We start from the raw sequence: 25,034 nt of genomic DNA, 5'->3' as shown, positions 1-25,034 counted from the left end.
CACAGGACCCGAGGTATGAGTGGGATTGGAGGAAAAGTGTAGGCAAACAGATTGCACCAGTTCATCAAAAGGGCATTGCCCCGTGATCCTTGGTGGGGATTCCAGCTTGCATAGTGTCGGCATTTGCGGTTCTCTGGTGTGGCAAAGAGATCCAGCTGTGGACGTCCCCATCGTCGAAATATCATCTCCAGCGTCGGCTGATGTAACTCCCATTCGTGGGTCGAAGAGGTGGACCTGCTCAGGGAATCCGCTAGGTTATTGGATACCCCTGGTAGATGAACTGCTGCAATCATGATGTGATGGTTGAGAGACCAATCCCAGATCGACTGGGCTAGACGAGACAGTTTCGGGGATTTTGTTCCGCCCTGCTTGTTGACGTAGTGCATGCAGGTTGTGTTGTCTGTCTGTATGAGGACTGATTGTCCTTGGATTAAAGGAAGAAAGGATTTGAGAGCCAGAAATATAGCCATGAGCTCTAACCTGTTGATGTGCCAGGCTTTTTGGCATATTGTCCATTTTCCCTTGATTGATAGATCCTCCAAATGAGCACCCCATCCTTCTAGAGAGGCGTCTGTTGTTATTGTCATGTCTGGTATGATTGACAGAAATTAAATGCCTTTCATTAGATTTAACGGTTGTGTCCACCATTTCAGTGCCGACTTCATCCGATCTGTGACGGTTACGAGATCGTTGAAAGAACCCGTAACCTGACACCATTGAACATCCAGTTCTTCTTGTATGGGGCGTGTCCGTAATCTGCAATGAGGGATCAATGCAATGCATGACGACGCCATCCCCAGAAATGACTTCAACAGTCGTACAGAAACGGATCTTTTTGATCTGATAAGGGTTACCAGACGGAGAATCCTTTGAAGACGGTCTTGGGAGGGAAGTGCCCTGGCTGGCACTGTCTCTAAAGTTGCTCCTAGAAAATCCCTGAAATGAGAAGGCTGTAGATGAGACTTCGCGGTATTTATGCTGAGCCCTAAGGCGCGAAACACCTCCTTGCAAAGACGTGTGTGCTGTCGAAGTTGAACCTCCGATTGTGATTTTAGGAGACAGTCGTCCAGATATGGGAAGATCTGCACACCCTGGAGACGTAGGAACGCTACGACAGGGGCTAGCAAATTTGTAAACATTCGCGGGGCCGAGCGTAAGCCGAATGGTAGTACTCTGAACTGGAAATCCTTCCGACCCACTCGAAAACGAAGGAATTTCCGATGTTGTCGTAGTATGGGGATATGAAAATAAGCATCTTGGAGATCTATTGTTGCCATGAAATCTCCTTGTGAGAGTAAGCGCAAGATCTCTACAAGCGTCAACATGCGAAAGGATTGTTTCTTGAGAAATGTGTTGAGAGCCCTCAGATCTAGAATGGGCCTCCATTCCCCGTTCTTCTTGGTGATAAGAAAAAAAAAAAAATCGGGAATAAAATCCTTTTCCTTTTTGAGATCTTGGAACTATCTCTATAGCTCCCTTGTCTATTAGAAGTTGAACTTGATGTAACAGTTCCTTGATATGAGCTGGTGGTGGTCCGGTAGGCGGTGTGGGTGGAGGGAATTCGGTGAACTCTAGAGTGTAACCTCTTTCTACAATGTCCAAAACCCAACGGTCCTTTGTTATGGAGGACCATTGAGAAAAGTACAGAGAGATTCGACCTCCAATTTTTTGGGACTGATACAAGTCATTGTCTCTTAGGGGTAGAACCCCTATAAGAGGATTTTCCTCTGTAAGTCTTGGAAGACTGTTGTCGAGAGGTTTGCTGTTGGTTATAGGAATAACGGTTGGAACCTTGGCTATATGATCTATACTGGTTGTTTCCTCGTCGAAAATTAGAAGAGGTGCCGCGTCCGCGTGCACCCCGAAAGGACTGTTTCCGAAATTGTAACGTGCCCAGATAGCGGGCAGTTTCCGTAACCTTCTTTATCGATTGGAGAGCTTCATCCACATGATCTCCAAACAAAGCCTCTCCATCATATGCCATGTCCAATATTTTTGCCTGTACTTCCTGACGAAAGAATGTTGAGCGCAACCAACCTTGCCTGCGCAATACAGCTGCCCCAGCAAGCTGACGGAATCCCATACAGGCGATATCAACTGCACAGTCTATCATCTCCGCAGATGTACTCTCACCCTCCTGGAGTAGCTTTAGGGCCTAACTCTTCGATGGCTCCGGCAGATGGTCAACTAACGCTGAAATATCCGCCCATACCTGACAGTCGTAGCGGCCTAAAATGGCCAGAGCATTAGCCGCTCTTACAGTGGTGGAAGCCATTGAAGAAAATTTCCGCCCTATGGCTTCCAAACGACATCCATCACGATCAGGTGGTGCCGTGATCGTTGACGCAGGGTTTCTAGCCCGACGTTGCGCGGCCTGTGTCACCACAGAATCTGCCTTTGCTTGACCAGTAAGACACGCTGGCGCTCCCGAAGGCGATTTGTACTTTTTTTCCAATCTGGGCACCTGTGCCGGAAGACTATTTGGGGTCTTCATAATCTTTTTGCCTTCCTCCCAAATAAATTCGATTATCGGGATTGTATGTGTTTGTTTAAAAGGCTGGTTTTTGAAATCGTAAAGGAAACAATCCTCCTCCTTATGCTCCGTAGTCAATTTGAATCTCTGTGCTGCCCTATCCATTAACTGGTGAAAACTGGCGATATCCACCGGTGGTGAGTCACCAGGTATCACTTCCGAGGGAGATGGTGTTTGAGCATGATAATCATCCCACTCCGTCATACCATCATCGTCATCATCATCATCACCACCATAATCGAGAATTTCACCATCCTCCCTGTCTTGAGGAATTTCTTCCTCTTGTTCAGTGACCTGAGAAGGTACTGCCCGAGTGGAGGAATGTTGCAGCGGTAGTGAAGGTGTTACCACAGATGGAATTGGGGCTGGTACCCGTTCCGATATAGTTGTTGGCACCACTGGAAGAGGCGGGACCACAGCTTCTTGCGGTGGTAACGGAAAACGTCTATTATAATCGTCCAACATGAGTTGAAGATTTGTTATGAGGGATAGTGGTAGCGTCGCAGTTTGTCTTTCTGTAGGAACTTCTTGCTGATAAAATTGTTCCTCATCCTCACTACTATCGTCTTGGCACTTTATTATTAAATCTGAGGGACTGCGGGCCGTCCCAAACGATTCAGGTAAACCTTCTTCTGAATCCTGATCAGAATCCGTGGCAAACAATGGAGAAGGAAGATGGGAATCCTCCAATAATATAACTTCACCCAACATATCAGGTCGAGAACTTGGTGGCAATGGAACCAAAGGAGCAGCGGCAAACGACGAAGTAGGTACTGTGGACGTGGAGGAAATCTGATCTGTTAAGGACCTCTGAGTAGCAGTCGTCCTTTTAATTTTTATTTGCACCGAAGAGATTGCCGTCGACGGTACCGGAAATATAGAAGGTACTGAGGACATCCTTGTAGATGGACTTGTCAAAGGAACCATCGTCGACGGGACTATCGTCGACGTAAACATAGCTGATGGAATTAGCGTCGACGGGACCATCGTAGACGGGACCATCGTCGACATAACCTTCGTCGACGGAACCTTCGTCGACGGAACCTTCGTCGACGGAACCTTCGTCGACGGAACCTTCGTCGACAGAACCTTCGTCGACGGAACCTTCGTCGACGGAACCTTCGTCGACGGAACCTTTGTCATCGTCGTCGGCAGAAACGACGACGAGGTCTTCTTCTTCGTCGACGGGTCACTCGAAGACGCACTCGTCGACGAGGACGATTTCTCAACCTTCGACGACGACGAAGTCAATGTCGACAAGATTTTTTCCTTCTTCTTCGTCGACGACGATGCAATAGGTACAATAGAGGATACAGTCTTGATGGTACTGATTAACATCGTCGACGCCGACAACGTCGACGGAACCGTCGACGACGATGTAGATGCTGTCGTCGTCGTGAGTGTCACCGTCGACGAGCAGGGAATTGCAGATCTCGTCGTCGGAAGCTTCGTCGACGACGAAGCCAGTTTTTTCTCTGAAAACTGGGTAGTGGAAGCCTCAGCAGCCTGAGAACTATGTCTCGTGGGCGACAAAGCAGTAGACAAGGCAGAAGAAGTGGCAGCTGTCATAGTCAAAGACATTTTCTTCTTTTTCAGAAAAGGAGAAGGTAATTCTTGTATGCTACTGCGCTTAGAGGCTGTGTGGGAACGGCCAGAAATAAGGCTTTCTACCTCAGAAACCACTTCATCTTTATCTTTAAGTCTCTGTAGTCACAACAAGAGACGGCCTTCCCTGTCCTTCAAAGTTTTTGTTGAAAAAGTTCTACAGAACTTACATTTAGCCACTTCATGGTCTGGGTAAAGACAGTAAATACACTTACTGTGTGGATCTTCTGAGAATAAACGTAGCTTTCCACACGAAGAACAAGGTCTAAACAAAGACTTCTTACTTGAAGACATGTTGAATAGAACAAAACTGAGCAGAGCTCAGGGAGACTGCGGTAGAAAATCTGAGGTGAGGAGCTCTGAGGAGAAGGTTCTAGAGAGGAGCTGGCGCCTGATTGGCCGTAGTTTGGACTAACATAATGACAGAGATAGACTGCGAATGTCTTTTTTCTCTTTCCATGTATCTCTATGGAGATTTCATATAGGGACATTCTTGATGTTTATCACTTACTTATATCTCTGTTTTATATGATTACTTATGTATATGTGTATATATATATATATATATATATATATATATATTCACTGAAAAAACCATAGGTTTCACACATGTTATAGTTAGCTGGACATTTCACTCATAAAAAACCAATGAAATTCCCCCGTTATAGTTAGTGCAGGCAACTATAACTCACGCGACCGCAATCCTCTGCTGATGACGTCAGATATTACATCACTGTATTTAGACACTTATTTACCCATGTCTTCTTCCATTCATGTTTAGCTATACATATATTAAAAAAAAATTTTCTCAGAAAGACACATATGTCATCAGTGATGTAATATCTGACGTCATCAGCAGAGGATTGCGGTCGCGTGAGTTATAGTTGCCTGCACTAACTATAACGGGGGAATTTCATTGGTTTTTTATGAGTGAAATGTCCAGCTAACTATAACATGTGTGAAACCTATGGTTTTTTCAGTGAATTTGTACGGTTTTTTAAAAGCAAATTTTTTTTTGAGATTTTTTGTAAACCTATGTATAAAATAATATATGTACTATATCCTGCATTATGGAAAGGTTTTTTTTTTTTATGCATTTTTTTCCGTGCGCGTACGGTAAGCTGACGCTACGCGCTCCGTACGTCATAAGTACGGTGCGCTTACGTGATAGGATGCGCGTACGGTAAGCTGACGCTACGCGCTCCGCACCTTATAAGTACAGCGCGCTTACGTGATACGTACGTGACGTACGCGTACACGCGGAAGCAACATCGCGGTTACGCAGGGGCGTGTAATGCGCATGCGCGTCTTACGTACGCGCTCCGTAAGCGCTCCGTAAGCGTCACGTTCGCGCATGCGTACTTTTTTCCGAGCGCGTACCGTAAGCTTACGGAGCGCGCACGGTAGGTCATGTGATCCACAAAGAACACTTTTCATTGGTTGAAACTACTTTCAGTTCCAGAAACTTCCCACACCACACCCATTCCCCTCATTACTGCTTGAGATCCCCTAGGAGAAGGAGCTGAATTGACATTGAGATACAATGGCAGAGCAGCAGACCTCTTCTGAGAGTGAGCCTAGCAGCACAATCATCAGACAGAGAAGGAGGAAACCAAAGGATTCTTGTGTGGGAGTATTTTACTTTTCCAGAGGGGCAGAAAAAGGTCAATGCTCCATTGGTCACTTGCACACTTTGTGACCGTGTTTTATCTAGAGGAGATCCAAGGAAGAAGTATTCCTTTGGAAATCACTCTATGAAGAGACACCTTAGGGATAGACATCCCAGGACCTTTGCTCGACATACTGGAGAAAACTCTTCAGTAAGTCACCAGAGCCCAACCTCAGAAGCTCAGCCGAGTACATCATCGGCAGCTCAGCTGAGCCCTTCCTCTGAGGTGGGAGCATCACCTTCTTCTGCTCCTCTGGACGTTAACCCTCGATTTGGGAGGGTTGTAAAGAGGTGTATAACGTGTTCTGGTCTTATTGTTTTTGGGGAGACCAGTGTTCCCCTTATTAACAATAAGATAGACCAGCACGTTTGTAGACGCTCATAATATTCCCATTCTTTCTTTCCTCCATCCCTGTATGAACCCAACGGCTCTTTTAAGAGCCAACCTTACCTCACAATTTTTTGTTATTTTTTTTTAAGCCTTCCTTTTTGGAATTTTTTTTTGCCGTGCGCGCACGGTACGCGTAATTACGCGAAGTTCGCGGAATTTTTCCTTGCGGAATTTCTCCGTTCACGCCGTGCGCGTACGCTGCGCGCATTTGGCGATTTTTTGGAAAATAAATTTAAATTAATTTTTTGCCCTTGGGGGTCCTTCTGAGACCCCCTGATAAAGGCTAGGGGGTCAGGAACTGTCCAGCCTGCCCCCTTTTCACGTTATCCACCTTTGTTTTTCACCCCCTCAGACTGCGAGAGACAAAATGGCGGCCGACACTTCCTGATTTCGACCGATTCGAATGTTTACTTTGATCTAACAACCAATCAGAATCGCGCTCGCGCACGGCACCGTACGCGTACGGTAAGCTTACCATAAGCGCACGGAGCGCGCCCATAGATATATATATTGATTTAAATGCTATTTTCTCAGGAAATACTGAACAGATTTACACAAGACCTTCAAAAGGCACATCCCTGACCTGAGGGCTACCTCTCTGCCAAATTTCACATAATTCTGTTCAGCCGTTCAGGCTGTAGCTCGGACTAAAGGTCCTATGGAAAAATGCATGGGGAAAACGCGTTTTGGGACCCCCCTTTTTTCTCAGCCCCCGCTTGACGAATCCCCCCCGAGACTTTCAGGGTAGGAGCGTAGCGTAGCGCCCCATTACTTTTGAAAATTTCGCAAGGATTCGTCAACCGGCGCCAAAGTTATTCAAAATAGAATTTTCAGATTTCCTATGGAAACACGGTCCTAACTATAACTATCTACTGGCGACCGCCAGTAGATAATATATATATATATATATATATATATATATATATATATATATTATGACTGTATATATTGCTATATTATTTACCGTGGGACTCCCACTCCGACGACGGGGAATATTCAAGCATGTGAATCTATGAAAGACACCCCAATACTGGAGAAAAGTAGTTTATTCACAAACATGAATGGTATAGTTAGAACTTGGCTTTTTTTGTTTTGTGATATAGTTCGAACTTCCGCAGTCTTTCATTATTCTAATGTTGCTAAAATGAGTATGTTCGGGCAGATATACATTTTTATCAGTAAAGCTGACCCCCATGGAATACTCTTTAAATCCCAAGGTTGTGTTTCCACAGACCAAACCCTCTTAAAATATACTGCCCACCAGTATGGATGACATGTGATTCTTACACCTTGTAATCCTCATTGGCTTATGTGACATTCCCTGTAGACTGATTTACATACTTGTATGATTCATTGTCTCTGTATGATGTGTGCGTGGTGTAAAGTACTGACACACACTACACTATGAGTAGCGCTATACAACAAATGAAATGCATATGAGAGAGAGGCTAAGTAAAGATGAGGGGTACTGTTGGAGGGTGGCAGTGAGGGAATCCGAGGAGGTGGTCATAAGGGGGAGGGGCTATGGGGAGATGAGGGGCACTTGTGGCATGTGGCAGTGAGGGAATCCGAGGAGGAGGTCAATAGAGGGGGCCATGGAGGGATGAGGGGCACTGTTGGAAGGTGGTAGAAAAGGTATTTACAGAGAAATAGGTTATTGGTGTGGCACCAAAAAATACTTTTGTATCAGCGCTGAAGCCGGCCCTGTCATGGCCTTTCTGTTTTTGTTTATTTAATTAGCAGTCGGATCATAAGGGCTACTGTGGAACATACTTTAAAGTGCGTGCTAATTATATTTACTGCTATGTTCAATGTTTTAAGTTTGTAGGCGATTTTACTAATGCTTTTACCGGGAAAAATGAAAGTGGAGTCCTATGGTGCCTGATATGGGGCTGGGGCCCAAGGTCAGCTGTGAGATAAGGTGCACTAGAGAGGAGCAGTGGATAGTCAAGCCTGTACATATCTTTTTAGCTGTGTGTGTCGTTTAATCCTGTGTAACTTTCTATGGCATTTTATATATATATGTATGTGTGTGTGTTTGAATTTAAATAGTGTTATTGTGCTACTTTTGGGTAAATAGTATTTATGTATTATGTGCAATACAAAACTTACAGTGGTCAACTACTGCACTTAGAAAGGGGACTTATCTGACATAAGGGGGGATTTTCTGGTGTGAAAATCCACGCAGTCTGGGCCCTTTTGGAACTTCAACCAATAGCTGCATTATTTTGCCACTGTGAGAAGAAAGTGGCAGATGTTTTTTCTTATGTGACAACACTTTGATCATTTTCTTATAAACACTATTTGTATTGCACTAAGTGTATTATGCAAACACAGCAGTGAAGCCTAATTTGGGACCCATTTATTTATTTATTCTTTTAGAAAGGTAAACGTATAAATATTTGTTTAAGTGTCCGACATATTGGCTGGCTGTCCTGTCTAATTTCCAAGACAAAACACATTACTCATAAATATTACTCTGTGGAGTTATTTCAAGTCTCTAGCAAATTACCTTTGCTCACCAAGGACTTCAGCAGCCAGTGAGTGCCATTTCCACCACAGCAAATAAATAAATATGATCTACATCAAGTTACAATTCTTCTACCTGGGGAGCCATGTTGTTTTTTGTAATCAAGGGATGTTTCAAATATTTGTATATACTTTTAAATTTGTGGGTAGTGTAAATTTGATTGGTCTCAAAAAATTCCTCTCACCTCCACTCTGATTTCCTCACATACCACATGCAAAGGTTTGTAATGACATTATTTAATTGAACCCAGACTATCTGAAATAGATTTTTTGGGTGTGAATCATTCCGCTTATCGTAAAATACGTTGTTCTCTTTAACACTGGTCTTGTCATAAAGATATGGCCATTGTTGAGGTTTTAGAGATTTTTCAGCTTGGAATAAGTAAAACCCTAACTTTATTTTATAGGTACTGTATATTTGTTGACCATGATTGTTATGGGTGAACCTCAAATTGATGACTCACTGTATACAATGTATGCACTAAGAGGTGGCAGTATGGAAGAAAATTTGTAAAGATTCTTTGGGCGAGGATGATCCACCGCCTGCTTTGGTCTGCTTTTGTTACTTGAGGGGGATGAACCATAAATGTGGCTTTGTGGCATATGGCAAAAGCCAAAGGAAATGATGGACGGAGTGTTGAACATTGCAAGCACTCACCCCCAGTCAACTGATCTGGGTTTAATCCATCACCGTTCTTTAGCCCACTCTGCCACCCCAGTTCAGACATGGCCATATGCAAATCAGTCTGACCCTGTGCCTCATGGGAACAGTCCAGCCCGAACTGCCAAGCCATGTCTTCCCTGGACCGGAAACAAGCTTCCTAGGACCGGTTTCTGGCATTTCAGCCGTCTTCAGCCAGGCTTGCTTGAATCCAGTGGCAAAGTGAGCAAGGGACTCACGTCTGAGCATACCCTGCCAACTTATGGCGAACAAAGCAAAGACCAAAGGAAATGATGGACGGAGTGTTGAACATTGCAAGCACTCACCCCCAGTCAACTGATCTGGGTTTAATCCATCACCGTTCTTTAGCCCACTCTGCCACCCCAGTTCAGACATGGCCATATGCAAATCAGTCTGACCCTGTGCCTCATGGGAACAGTCCAGCCCGAACTGCCAAGCCATGTCTTCCCTGGACCGGAAACAAGCTTCCTAGGACCGGTTTCTGGCATTTCAGCCGTCTTCAGCTTGCAATGTTCAACACTCCGTCCATCATTCCCTTTGGTTTTTGCTTTGTTCGCCATAAATTGGCAGGGTATGCTCAGACGTGAGTCCCTTGCTCACTTTGCCACTGGATTCAAGCAAGCCTGATAATGGTAATCGCTTTGAATTTCATGGCTCCGCCAAATCACACAATAAGCTGGTCATCCACTCTGTCCTGTCGAGTACGCTCTATGTGGTAGATAACAGCAACCCTGGGATTCAGTCTATGCAACTGCTCCTCTTCCTTGGTGGGTTGAGGAGGAGTGAAAAAAAGATGGACGGCAAAAGACTGGGCCACATGAAAGGCTGAAACCACCTGAGACAAGAAGGCTCAGCAAGAACAGAGGACCACATTACCATGGTAGAGCTGTGAAATGAAAGGGTCTGAAGTTCTCTGACGAGCTGCATTTATTGCTGCCAACAAAGCTCTTCAAGTAAGTAGATGATGACAACTGCATTGGCTCAAAAAGGGAATCCATTAAGATAGTCAACACAAGATTTAGATCCCACTGAGGAACATGCAACAGACTTGGAGGAAACCGGTAAAGCAAAACTTTGAGAAAAATGCACCACTGGAGGTGATTTAAGCAACAATGGCTGGTGAAGAAACACATTAAAGCAGACAGTGCATCTAGGGAATCCTTGGCTGTAGCCAATGCCAGTCCCAGTTGTGCAAGAGACAGTGTGAAATACAAGATAATAGAAAGCTTGATTTAGGAGCTCCAAGACTTCCGACTCATACCATTGCATAAATGTGTTCCAGAAACCACCATAAATTGATTTTATAGCAGGTTTTCTGACAGTCAAGAAGAAGTCTGCAATGTCATCAGGAATGCAAAAAAAAAAAAAGATTTTACTGGCACAGCTCAATCTTCATGTGTGCAGCCACAGAGTTTAAGGACTGAAGTAGGTCCTGATCATCCTACTGTGATAGAAGGACCAACCCGCACAGGAAAGACGACGGAGTGCCAGCAGATTGGCGCATCAGATACTCCTTGTTCAATCCAGGGTGATCAGGATCAACCGTGCCTGATCCTTTTGATTCTGCAGGACTTTCAACAGAAGTGGAATCCATTGAAGCCTTTACAGCAGGTCCTGGGACACGCAGAATCTGAAAGTATTAACCTAGGAAGCGTTCATAGAGTATGGGATGGCACAAAACTGAGGGCACTTCCTGTTGTGGACCGTGGTGAAGAGAGCCACAGATGGAGACCTCAACCATTGTGCCCACTTAGGGTCCTCCAGTAAGAGGCCTCTAAGCATCTGCTCTTCTACTCGGGAAATCTGACAGGTGGACCACTACAGGGAAAATCCACCATTGATGCGTCCACTTCCACTGGCAAAGGGCCTCCCGCAACACCCTATCTGTTGACGTAATGGGCAGAGGTGCTGTTGTCTGACAGGCTATGAATTGCACTCCGTTAGATGGAGGGATGAAATGTTTGTGGCAAGGAGAACTACCTGCAGCACAAGCACATCAATATGGATAAAAAACCCTGCATGCCGTCGTTTTGTCCAGATGGGCATCCTAGCCAAATGAGGAAGCATCTATGACAACAGCAGACAGTACTTGTGGAGGAAGGAATTGACGACCCACATAGAGAGTGGAAAGGTCCATTTTCAACAGCAGATCCAAGCAGGGCTGGACTGGGTACCAAAACCGGCCCTGGCAAAGTGCTCAGCCAGCCCCCCCGGGGGTAGTTGGGGGTGCCGCGGAACTGTTTGCAGGTCTGGTTTCGGACGATTGTGTTACAGGGGCCAATATTGCAGCTATACTGCAAAAACGTCCCTGTAACAAAAACGGCCCCCCGGGGGCCCAAAACCGACCCCCACACTGGCGGCCCACCGGGGAAATACCCGATGCCCAGTATGGCCAGTCCAGCCCTGGATCCAAGATGACCAAAAGGGAGATCTGTACTTTAGCCGAGATGCTCCCGTGATGTTGGCGCCACCAATGACACAGGAACCACTGGAAGGCCCTCATCCACGGCTGGCGTGCTGAACCGACAGGACGCACGAGGCAGGACGTCAAGCAGTCGTAAGGCCTGTAGGAAAGAGGGACGTGTTTCAGTCTGCCATCTCAAATCTGAATATCCAGAATCCTCTGAGGAGGTGTGAGAAAGTGGCTCTGTATATACTGTTCCCAAATAGGTACAGTGTGTACAGAGTCCACAGTCCCCAGAGGTTTGGCAGAGGCTAAAGTTAGATATTACCTTACCCTCTAAAGTGGTAGCTTGGTTGAGCAGTAAGGCAGAATCAGAGGACAGTGTAAAGCATTTGTTGTACACTCAGTCAGCAAATGGTCTCACACACTCAAGAACTCAACTCTAGGCCAATGGTTTATATAAAAAATATATGTTGGTTTTATTTTAGAACCAACAATAGGTATTAAAATATACTTTCTCAGGATGAGATGCTTTAGTTGAATACTTTTGCAATATGCAATTCACTTTTGTAGATAGTTGCAGGTTGTTGCAATAGGCAACACAATTTCAAACACAAGTTTTAAGTTATTTGCAATAGATTACTTTCAGGATTACTTTTCTAAGTCCAGGACTGGATCCTAGATTCAGTCCTGGGACAGTTCTTGGAAACAAGTGAGTAAAGTCGACTTAGTTACTGTTGTGATTTTTAGGCAATATTTTGCTATTTTAAAAGTTGACAGAAGAAATTTCATAGAAAAACAGTCAATGATTCCCTGTGGGAGAAAAATCAAGTTACAGGTATGGTATGTTCTCGTTACTTTTGTAATCCAGTACTGGGCTCCTAGGCTCAGTACTGGGACCTCAATCTAAAACAGGTAAGCAATTACGTTTTCAGAGTTGGTACGATTTTTAAATAATATTTGTAGTTTGCAAAAATCGACACTTAGAAAAAATTTCACAGAAAAACAGTCAATGATTTCCTATGGAATAAAATTGGGTTAATGGTAAGTACGGTTGTGAGTACTTTTCAGGGTCAGTGCTGGGCACCAAGATCCAGCACTGGGATCTCTCCTAATAGCAGGCGAGTATTTTCGTTTTCGTTACTCGGTTGATTTTAGGTGAATATTTTAAGTTTTAGAAACTCCACACTTAGAAGAAATTTCAGAAGAAACCAGTCAATGTTACCCTATGGAGGAAAATTGGGTTATCGGCTTTTGGGTCGGTACTCGACTGGCAGAGTTAAGGTTCTGAGCACAGACTCAGGGGTCTCCCAGGGTCAGGTAAGTACAGTTGTTACACCCTCAGCGGAACAGGAGCAGCCGGGTGCAGAGTGAGGCCCAATGTTATCCTATGGGAGGCAGGGGGGCCTTGGTTGGTGGCTGCTGACTAGCAGGCCACGCGGCTGTGGGAGCTGGGCTCTAGGTCACTTGCTCAGGGCAAATGGGGAATTAGATAGGAGTAGAGGTTACACTGCCAGGGCCACTCGGGCGGCTGGGTGCAGGGTGCTTTTGAGCCTTCGGGCGCTCAATGGATTTCAATGGGAAAGCTCCTGGATGAACAAAGGCTGCAAGCTCGGGGACGAAGATTCTTCAGGTGCCACCACCACTTCCAGAGGTAAGTTGGGTAGTTGGAGGATAGGTAGGTACCCGGGGGTTGGGCACAGGGGGCCACAGGGCGACGGGTGCAGGGGTGCCTTTTGGTGTCTGGAAATCTTACCCTCTGTTGATCGCGGTTGGGGGGCTACCTGGTTCTGAGGCTCCAGGCGTCGTCAGGAGCATCGAGGTGAGTCCTTGGGTGCCGGATTCGGGGTCGCAGTCACCGGTCTTTGTTCACTCCGGCACATGCTTGGTGGGTGCAGAGTGTGCATGGTTTGCGGTTACGGGAAGATGCCAGGGGTTAGAAGCAGGTTTTGAGCAGAGCCACTGCTCATGGGAGTCCCAGGTGCTGAGTCAAAAGGTAGCCAGGTCCTCCGGGGTTTGTGAGGTTGCTGGCCACAAGAGGTGCCGGGATGTAGCAGGAGCAGGTTCGAGGGTCGACAGGCCGGTAGGGCTGGGGCCAAAGCAGTTGGTGTCTTCCTCTTCTTAGCAGCTGCACGGCAGGTCTTCTTTCTTCTTGCTCTTCTTTGTTTTTCGGAATCTGGAATCTAAGGAAGGAAGATTCAGGGTGCCCTAAATACTAGATTTAGGGGTGTTACAGGTAGGTAAAGGGCAGGGACCAACGGGTCCCTGCCCTGGGGTGGGTACAACCCCTATCCTGTCACTCTCCTGTGGGAGGGGGGAAGTAGCCTAGTCCTGATTGGGCAGGGCCTCCCATCTTCAAGATGGCGTGTGCCCGGAGATGTGCTTCACCTCGCCTTCCCCACCTGAGGGGTGGGGTTGGCAGGCTGGCACATACCCTGTCCTTATTTGGGGTTTCCGGCCAGTCTTCCCGCCAGAGTGGGGGTTAGAACTGGTGGGGGCCAATTTGCTGGGTACAGCAAGTGGCCTGGGGAAGCTCACAGAGGCGGCCTGCCTTTGAAGCTTCCCCCTGTCCATCCTGGGGGAGGAGACCTAGCACCTCGCCCAGGATGTGCATTGCTGCAGGCCCAGGAGCGTGGGGGCTCTCCTACCCAGGGGTCCAGCAACATGTCTGCTGTGTGGCAGCCTAGGCAGCCTCCCAGACCAGACGTGGATTGTAGGTTAGTTTTCAGGGGGCATCTCTAAGATGCCCTCTGTGGTGCTTTGTACATTAAATGCCACACTGGCATCAGTGCGGGTTTAATGTGCTGAGAAGTTTGATACCAAACTTCTCAGTCTTCAGTGTTGCCATTATGGTGTCTGTGGTAGAGATTGAGGGCGGCATTGTCGGTCATGTCCTTGCTGATGAGCCATCTCCTTTCCAGTTATTTATAGTGTCATGAAGCAGTTCTGAGTTCTTCCGTGTACCAGATAGTCTGTTTGGTGGGCTCTTCTGTGGGTATTGTTGCTGATGGGAGTGATGCTGTCGATGCAGTTGGTGATCCAACTGTTGAAGTTTCTGACACTCTGGTCTGGGTTATTGGAGGAGATGGGATGGGTGGTGGTGAGGGCATTGATCCACATGTCCTTTGAGATTTTGCTCCAGCTGCAGTGGGGGTCGTTGAGTAGACTGGGGTGGAAGTCCATGAGCTGGTGATGTTGAAGTGAACGATGTAGTGGTCTGTCCAGGTGAGTTCCGTGATGTGGCTGTACCTAATGCTTTTGCTGGAGGTGAGGATAGGCCCAGTGTGTGGCATACAGTGTACATGGGGCCGTGGACGAATCGAGTGAGTCAATGTTTTTCTAGCTGTCGAGAAGGTTGGTAGTGTTGATGTCATTGTGGTTGTCAAGATGGAAGTTGAGGTCATCGTGGAAAATGTAGTTGTTGGAGTTTATAGAGAGTGGGGCGATGAAGTCGGAGATTAAGTTGCAGAAGGCTGGACGTTTATCCTGAAGGGCAGTAGGGGAGGGTGCCCCCGATGGTGGTTTTACTGTCTGTTTGGAGTCAGAAGTTAAGGTTTTCCATGGCTGGGGTGATGTCATTTGTGGGGGTGGTTTGGATGGATTTTTTGTGTATGATGGTGATCCCTCAGCCAGGCTTGTGGATGCGGTTGCAATGGGTAATTTTGTATCCCTTGGGTATTGCGATGGTGATGTCAGGTGCGGAAGTGGGTTTGAGCCAGGTCTCAGTGAGGAAGAGGACATTGGGTGTGAGGGTGGAGATGAAGTCTCAAATATCAGTGGTGTGTTTGCATAGTGAACGTGTGTTGAGAAGGGCGCATGCAAGTTGGTGTTTTTGCTCAGGTAGTGTCTGTGGTGTGTTCGGGGTGAGGCTGGTCGATGGGTTGGTGTGTATGCTGTGGCAGGTGAAGTGGCAGTGATTGCAGGTGAAAGGTCCTACTGTGGACAGTAGGTCGGCACGGTGGCAGTGTTTGTTGCGGCGTCTGGGTGTAGAGCTCGTCAATGGTATATCTGTAGGGGGAGGGAGGACCAGGGGTTGTGAAGATGGGCACGGTTCAAGCGTGGACGAGGTTGCTTTTGGCACACCTTTTGCCAGGTGAAAGTCCTCAACCTGTGTGGTGTCGGCAGATGGAGCAGGTAATTCCAACCAAGAGTTGGAAATGGTCTTGCGACTCTGAACCATCCCAGGAACATGGAGGTTTCATCAAAGATGAGGATTTTCTCCTGCAGATGGTGCTTCTGATGCTAGTGGGCCTTGGTCATAAATAACTCTACCTGCCACTCCCTTATGGCCTTATTAAGCATCAGAAAAGAAACAAGTTACTTACCTGTAACTTTGGTTCTTCAGTATTGGTAACTTTCATAGATTCCCATAGCTTGTATCATTCCCCGTCGTCGGAATGGGAGTCTCGGTACCCAAAATAACATAGCAGTAGGTACAAAAGAGAAAGAAAAAAGGCCTAGGCATCATTCCCTTTTGTAGCATATCTACCTCTTTTTGTAAAAGAGACCCAAAACAAAGCAACAACCAATCAGATTAGCCTCACCCCACAGAACCTTCCTGAGAGAACCTCAGAGCCTCAGATTTTCGTAGCCGTTGTGTAACAGTACAACCAACCCTGCCGAGGGCTGAGCTTTCCCAGGGGAGGAGGGTGGGCACATGGGAATCTATGAAAGTTACCAATACTGGAGGACCAAAGTTACAGGTCAGTAACTTGTTTCCTTCTCCAGTATTGGAACTTTCATAGATTCCCATAGCTTGTATCAGAGTAGCTAGCAGTAAGAAACACATTTTGCTTCCCTGAGACATCTCACTCTGCGTAACTATATATCACATTTCTTTATTTTTTTTTCTTTTTTCTTGAAAACATAAAAGTACCATGCAATCACATAAGAAAAAACACACAGCAACATGTGCAAGAACCATAAGAAAGGAAGGAGGGAAGAAAGGAAAGCTCACCACTCAATGGAAGAGGTTCCTCAAGACTGCCTGGCCCACAGCCGTGTCTTCCTGTGCCAAGGTCTCCAGGCAGTAATGTCTTGTAAAGGTGTGCACGCTGCTCCAAGTCGCAGCCCTGCAGATGTCTTTAATCTGGACCCCCACAAAGAGCCGTAGAGGAAGCCATGGACCTTGTTGAGTGTGCTCTAATTCTGCCCTCTAGAGGCTTGTCTGCTGCAGAATGACAGAACTGTATAGCACTGGAGATCCATCGAGCAATACCCTGCTTGGACTGAATGCAATGAACAATTGCGAAGATTTTCTAAAAGGCTTTATTACAGTCCAGATAAAATTTCAAGCAACGCTGCACGTCCAGCGAATGAAGTGCCATTTCCACTGGTGTAGACGGCTGAGGAAAGAAAGCCTTGAGAATCACCGGCTCATTTAAATGAAAGTCCGAAGGCACCTTTGGTATGAACTTTGGATTAGTCCGTAGAATTACTGTATTCCTTTTGAATTGGAGGAAAGGTTTCTGGATTGTAAGAGCTTGTAATTCCCCAATACGTCTTGCTGAAGTGAGAGCAAGGAGTGCTAATTTCCATGAGAGGAATTTCAAATCCACTCGATGAACCGGTTCAAAAGGAGGCTTCATCAGCTGGGTGAGAACCAAGTTCAAATGCCATGTGGGAGGCGGAGGCCTCATGGGAGGAAAAACTCGAAACAGGCCCTTGAGAAATTGCTTGACAATTCTAGAGGACCAAAGAGACGGCCCACAGGCAGTGCGTCTGTAGCGAGAAACTGCAGCCAAGTGAACCTTTACGGACGAATGAGCCAAACCTGATTTAGCCAAGGACAGGAAATAAGGAAGAACCTGATGATCCTTTTTTGTCTCAGCCTCCACACTTTGCTGATGGCACCAGATGCAAAAGCGTTTCCTTTTGAGACGGTAAGTCTTGTTAGTGGAAGGGGCTCTAGCCTGAGAGAGAACATCCCTTATTTCGTTCGAGAGAGGAAGATCTAGGAACTCTCGCTGCTCAGGAGCCATGCTGAGAGGTGTAAGGAACGAGGATCCGGATGCTAGATCTGGCCCTGGGACATCGTGAGAAGATCCGGAATCATCCGTAGAGGACGTGGAGGGACCAGAGAAAGAAGGTGAAGCTCCGTGAACCAAAACTGCCTCGACCAAGCCGGGGCTATTAAGATCATTTTGCATGGTTCCGTCTTGATCTTTCTGAGTATCCTCGGTATTAACGGAATGGGCGGGAAAAGCGTACACAAATAAGCTTGACCAAGCTATCGAAAGTGCATTCCCCAGCGATCCGCGATGGTGAACTTTGCTTGCGTAGGACTGCCATTTTCTGTTTTCCCAGGTTGCGAAAAGATCTATTGAAGGTTTGCCCCACTGGTGAAAAATGTCTTCCAAGGCCATCTGGTTTAGTTCCCACTCGTGGCTGACGGATGAAAGCCTGCTGAGCCTGTCCGCCTTTTCGTTGAGGACTCCCGGGAGGTGTTCCACTGTGAGCGATATTCCGTGGAGGATCGCCCATTCCCAAATCCTCTGGGAATCCTGCGACAACGGAAGAGATCTGGTACCCCTTCTTTGTTGATGTACCATGGCCGTGGTGTTGTCCGTGCGGACGAGAACCGCTGAAACCTGCAACTGTGGCAGAAATGCTTCAAAAGCCAGACGAATCGCTCTGAGTTCCAGGAGGTTGATATGAAGGAAGTGGTGCTTGGGTAACCAAGGCCCGCTGACCTGCAAGTCCTGAAGCACCGCACCCCAGCCGTCCAGCGAGGCATCTGTTGTGACAACGTGAGGAGCTGGATTGCTTACGAAGGATAGACCTTGGGATAAATTCTCCTCCTGGCGTCGTCCCTCATTGCCGCAGTAATCACCACCTTGTCGTCGAAAGAGCCGTGAACTTGTTGCCACTGCATGTCTAGTTGCTCTTGAAGAGAACGCATCCGTAATCTGCAATGGGGTATCAGAGGGATGCATGAAGAGATCACTCCTAGGAGGGATTTGTAACGGCGTACTGAAAGACACTTTCTTTTTCTCAACAAATGAGCCAAGGACTTCAGTTTTTCTTGCCTTTCGAAGGCTGGAGAAGCCTTGTTGAGAGACATGCCCAAGATAGCCCCTAGGAACCGTGCTCTCTTGGACAGACAGAGCGACGACTTCTCCCTGTTGAGAGTCTTGGACAGACAGAGCGACGGCTTCTCCCTGTTGAGAGTCAGACCCAGATTGCTGAACAGAGTCGTACACGGCTCCACTGTCTCCTCCGCTATTTGCCTGGACAGAGCCTTCAGCAACCAATGGTCCAGGTAGAGGAAGATTTGATAATGCTGCTTCCTGAGGAAAGCTGCTACCGGTGCCAACACCTTGGTAAAGATCCTCGGGGCAGAACGAAGTCCAAAGGGTAAAACCCTGAATTGGAAGTGGCTCTTGGCTACTGTGAAGCGTAGAAACCTTCTGTGGGCCGGATGAATAGGGATGTGAAAATACGCATCTTCGAGATCGAGAGTGGCCATGAAATCTCCCAGGTTGAGGAGACGTAAGATATCCTGGAGAGAGACCATCCGAAAGGATTGACTGATGAGATAGGTGTTGAGCTTCCTGAGAACTAAAATGGGTCGCCATTTCTCCGGCGTCTTCTTGACCAGGAAAAACCTGGAGTAGAAACCGTCCCCCCTCTGAGACAGGGGAACCGGTTCCACTGCTCCCTTGAGGAGCATCTGATGAACTTCGAGCCTTAAGAGACGCAGATGTTTTGAAGGCATAGCGACAGGGGGCTTGGAAGGTGGTATATGAAGAAACTCCAGCGTATGACCATCTCGAATGATGTAGAGCACCCAGCAGTCTGATGTTATCCGGGTCCAGTTGTGGAGGTATTGAGACACCCTGCATCCCACAGGTGGCAAAGGGGAGGAGGGTACAGTAGGCAGAGCCAAAACGCCGCTATTGTCTCTTGGAGGTGTCACGTCCCTGGTGATTGTTTTCGTCTAGTGTTTGAGCGAGAGAAAGAAGAGGTCTGGCCTTGACGTTGTTGGTACAGTGGGCGATACAACTGAGATGTCGAACCATAAGAAGAGTACTGTTGCTGTTGGTATGAGCCTCTGTAGGACGTGGTACTCTTCCCTCTGGCTCCACGGAAAGGAACTTTACGATACTGAAAATTGCCTAGAGACCTCGCCGTCTCCGTATCTTTTTTAATGTCCTGGAGGGCATCGTCGACATGTTTCCCAAACAATGCCTCACCATCAAACGGGAGGTCCAGGATCTTGTTCTGAACCTCCAGTCGGGACCAAGTCGCCCGGAGCCAGCCCTGCCGACGAAGAACAGCTGCACCTGCCAGTGCACGGAAAGCTGTAGTGGCGATGTCCATGGCGCAGTCAATCACCTCCGCCGACGTAGCCTCCCCCTCCTGAAGAATTTTCTTGGCCTCAGTCTTGGCCTCCGGAGGGAGCTGTTTCAAATAAGGCGAAAGGTCGCACCACATTTGGCGATCGTACCTGCCAAGGATCGCCAACGCATTAGCTGCCCGTACTAAAAGACTCGCCATAGAGGAAAACCCGTTTCCCCGCATTATCAAGGCGCCTGCCTTCTTTATCGGGAGGGGTGGTGAGTGGTGCAGAAGGATTACGTGACTTACGTTGCGCCGCCTGGGATATTACCAAATCCGGCTTCGGCTGACCAATCAAGGATGCTGGACTATCCTCAGGCGCCTTGTACTTCTTTTCGAGGTGCGGCAAAACCGGAATAACCGTAGCCGGGTTCTTCATCGCCTTCAAACCCTCGTCCCAGAGATGGCCAACAATGGGAATGGAACGAACCACTTTCCTGTAGGGCTCCTTAAAATCATACAGGAAGCATTCCGTTTGAACTGACGGCATAGGAAGCTGGAATCTACTGGAGGCTCTTTCCATCGGCTTGTGAAAACCCCCAATATCTGCCGGGGGAGAATCCACCGTATCAGGAGTGGGTAAAGCAGGATCCGGGATTACATAGTCCTCCCACTCAGCACACTGATTAGACGTGTTGCCAGTATCCTGATCCTTGTCCGAGGAATCATCATGAACATCCGGGACCACTGGAGGAAAACCTGGACTTGAAATTTGCGGTTGTGAAACCATCTGAGACGGTTGTCCCGGTGAAAATTCTGTAGGAGCCGATGGAGTAGTCACAGTATACACTGCAGAGAAAGTTGAAGGTGGAGTAGGAGGAGCCTGAGAAAACCTCTTCCGGTAATCCTGCAACATGCCCTGGAGATCTGCCAGGAGCGAAGAAGGAACCGCAACCATACCCTGGCCTGCGCTGTACTGACGACCATAGGATGGCTGATAGGAGTACCCAGGCTTGTAGTCGCCCTCTGAATCAGTGTCCTGACATTTAACCAATAGTTGTGAGGGACAATGGTCATAGCCACAAGAATCCTGATCATCCCCATCAGAGTCCTCTTCTTCTTCAAGCAACAGTGCGGGAGGCAAGGGGGCCACCCTACTTGGTGACGTCATATCAGGTGTTATGCGTCTTAAGGAAATTGTAACCCTCTCCATCGGCGAGGTCATTGACTGTACCGTCGGCGTTGAAAGTGAAACCATCGTCGACGGAAGCTGCACCGCCGACGATTCAGCCGTCGACGATGAAGAGATGAGCGTCGTCGACACTGCCGTCGACAAGACCGTCGACACTCCTGCCGCTGTCATAGCTCTCGTGGACGACACCGTCGTCGACACCACCGTCGTCGACACTCCCGTCGACGCCGACGTCGATGTTTGAATAAAAGGCACCGTCGACGGCAAAACTTTCTTCACTGGAGGTTTTGAAGTTTTCGTCGACGGAGTCTTCAGCGGCGTCGACGACGATCTAGAGTCCTTTTCCGACTTCTCTGAAGATAGAGAAGAGGGTTTCTTGAACGCCTTAGTGGATTTCACCACTGCTGGGGCAGCAGATAGTCCTTCCCTCTCCTTTGCACCGTGGTGAGGCGATTCGCTCGGACTCCGGCCCACAGACTCACGGGAGGCCTTAGCAGGACGTTCAGAGGATGGTGAAGGGGAAACCCTACCCCTTTTCACTGACCTGCGAGAGGAGGTGCCAGATGAGGAGTCCTCACTGTCACTGGACAGAGCACCCTTCCTTGACTTCACCTTCTGGAGCCAAGTGAGAAGGCGACCCTCACGGTCCCGGAGGGTCTTCGTAGAGAAGGTGCGGCAGATCTTGCATTCCGCTGCCTTATGATCCGGGTACAGGCAATAAATGCAGTCCTTATGCCTGTCCTCCACGTACAGCCTCTTTTTGCCACATGTGGAACAAGGCTTGAAAAGGGCTTTCTTCTCCTTGTCAGACATTCCTGAAGGAAAAGAGCAACAAAGTTGGAAGAAAAATATTTTGAAAAAAGCAGTTAACAGAGTTGAATTGAGCAGAGCTCAAACGCGACTCCCCAAGCACAACGTGCGGTAGAAAATCTGAGGCTCGGAGGTTCTCTCAGGAAGGTTCTGTGGGGTGAGGCTAATCTGATTGGTTGTTGCTTTGTTTTGGGTCTCTTTTACAAAAAGAGGTAGATATGCTACAAAAGGGAATGAGGCCTAGGCCTTTTTTCTTTCTCTTTTGTACCTACTGCTATGTTATTTTGGGTAACGAGACTCCCATTCCGACGACGGGGAATGATACAAGCTATGGGAATCTATGAAAGTTCCAATACTAGAGTAACATAGGAGACCCATTGCAGTGTTCTTTAGAGGAGCATCCCCCTGGGTAATATCACAAAGTCGTTTCAGCTGGAACAGAAGCAGGTTGTTCTGCCTGCATTAACTAGCGCAATACATCTTTTGCCGGTTACTACTTATCTAAGCTTTGACAATTCATGAGTGCACAATGAGGTTTGCCAGCACCAGTGCCAGTCATGCACAATGTCTGCTCCTCCCCCTCCCAGCTAGAGCTCTACTACATACAATTGACCTCCCTGTGTGGTCATTCTGCCTCTGACCACACACATACCCTGGAGTTCATCCCTTTTCAACAGGTTAGCCACTGCCCTCAGCAATGCATTTTGAGCCATCAATTTATTCTCTTCACTCTCCTCTTCCAGTGTGCCGCCTAGGCTTGCCTGCCTCGTTCAGCATCTCCCAACCCTGGGCTTCCATCTGCCCCAAGTATATTATGCCCCAGTATATTATGCCCCAGTCTTCAATCCTCCTTCACCTCCTGCCGCAAAGTACCCTTCTCTCTTAGAATGCCTATCTGTCAGAGGGAGTCCCTTGACTCTCAGAGGTCTTTTCTTCCACTGCCTCATTCTAAAGAAGAGTTAGTCCTGTCCTGCCCTGGGTTCCCATCATATCTCTGCTCATTAGTCTTCCAGTCTCTGTTTACCCATTACCCCAGATACAGGTGAAATTAGTCATGTAACTCACTTTGTTGCCGGGTCATCATAGGAAGCCACCATGATCAAGGTTCCATCATATAAGGGACGAATGAACTTCAGTAAATCATTGACATCTGGAAAAGAGAAGCACAGCGTCTGTTCATGTGAAACCCCAGAGACAGCACCAGAGAGATGAACAAGTCCACCACCCATTGGTCCAGCAGGGACTCAAACTCTTAAGAGACTGCAATCTGTCCACCATAAACAGGACCAGCAAGTACAGTAACCCCTACACTGCAGCAATCACACCATCCTATTTAGGACCAGCAATTCTTCCATCCCCGGAAGAGCAAGTTAATATGAATTCACTAAAGATTTGGTAAGTACTCCGTTCTCCATAAAGTCAGAGAATATTTCCTTCTTCTAGAGAGGGAGTTAGTGTTCTACACCTCAGAAGCAGCCAATATTCTATTCCTCACAGAACCAACTACCTTTGTATCCCCCATCGAGCCAGTAAGTGTCCCATCCTATATAAATAAGGCGAGTGCCCCAAACTACACAGAGCCAGCCAGTGTCCTTTCCCCCATAGAGACAATAAAATAAGCCAATTATAGCACCTAGAATAATTCAAGTTCTACACACACACACACAACCACACACACACACAGCACACCTGATAAAAGGCTTCCACTCTACTGCCCTGCACTCCGTTAGAAAGTCAGCAAGTATTTCACCCCCTGGAGCCAGGAAGCATTCCTCCTCTATAGTTACAGGAAGTATTACACCCCAGACAAAGGAATGAGTCTATCCCCCTGGAGTAGGAAGTACTCACTAAGTAGGGTACGAAGTACTCCACCCACTACAGTCAAAGTATCCCAGCACAAGAGGAAGGCAATACCTCATGTGATACAGTTACAAGACATATCCCACTTCTAGAGATGCTGAAAGTACCCCACCCCCTTCGGGCCAGGATGCATCACACTTCTATAGAGTCCTGAGTATCTATCACTAATAAAAACATATTTTATGCTGCCCTCTGTTGAGGTTGCCAGTATTGCACAACCCATGAAGCATAGGTTAATGCTGCAAGAAGGGTTTCTCAGTTTCTCTTGACTGGGGTGAATGTTTGATTTGTTCCACATTCCGTCCATCATTTGTGTGTCTTTTGCTTTATTGTCCTAAGTGCGCCAGATATGCCCACATGTGGGCCCCGGGCTCACTGTGCCACTGGGTTCAATCTAGCCTGGCTGAGGAGGGGTGATACCCGGAAACCGGTTGCAGGATGCTTGTTTCCGGTCCATGGAAGACCTGGCTTAGCAGTTCGGGCTGGACTGTTCCCATGAGGAGCAAGGTCAAGACTGATTTGCATATGGTTGGGTCCAAACAGGGAGGCATAGTGAGCAAAAGAACGATGGATTTAACCCAGATCTCTTGACGGGGATGAATGTTTGATCTGTTCCCCCTTCCGTCCATCGTTTGTGTGTCTTTTGCTAAAATCATGCACTGGCTCACAGAATTAATGTAGAGTCAATTATTATTATGTAATGTAAACAAACTCTGTATGGAGAGAAACTGAACTCAGCTGAATGTCAGGAAAGGTCAAGGTAGATCTGTGGCTCGTAGGCAAACTGTGGACGTCGGGCAAATTACCCACTCAAATGTCTGTAAAACAAGATGCACTCTCTGCCCTTCTGGCCACCCTCCACATACAAAAGATGTTCACCCTGGAAGATGAATGACTTTAGAAAGGGTATTCATGAAATCTTGCTTCAGCCTCAAACATATTTGATTGATCATTATGAGCTTTGCAGTCCCTTGGCTAAAAGGCAAGTGACCTCTACCAGCCCTTCCCTTACCTACCTTTCCTCTGCAAGATCCTTGAAAAAGTAGTCTCCTCTCGGCTGCAAAACCACATTAATGCTA

The 25,034-nt window shown here is 47.4% G+C and overlaps 1 protein-coding gene across 1 annotated transcript in view; it reads right to left on the bottom strand.

Moving 5' to 3' along the window:
• FAM3A (FAM3 metabolism regulating signaling molecule A) overlaps positions 1 to 25,034 on the bottom strand; it is a 144,807-nt gene that overhangs the window by 77,656 nt on the left and 42,117 nt on the right. The window contains exon 8 of the mRNA XM_085629917.1: positions 23,161 to 23,245. Within this exon, the coding sequence (XP_085486043.1) occupies positions 23,161 to 23,245 (85 nt within the window). The remainder of the gene's footprint in view (positions 1 to 23,160; positions 23,246 to 25,034) is intronic.

This window comes from Triturus cristatus, chromosome 10 (assembly GCF_964204655.1).
Source record: "Triturus cristatus chromosome 10, aTriCri1.1, whole genome shotgun sequence".
Taxonomy (NCBI): Eukaryota; Metazoa; Chordata; class Amphibia; order Caudata; family Salamandridae; genus Triturus; species Triturus cristatus.
The sequence above is the reverse complement of the archived record's forward strand: the minus strand, read 5'-3'. Positions and strand labels throughout refer to the sequence as shown.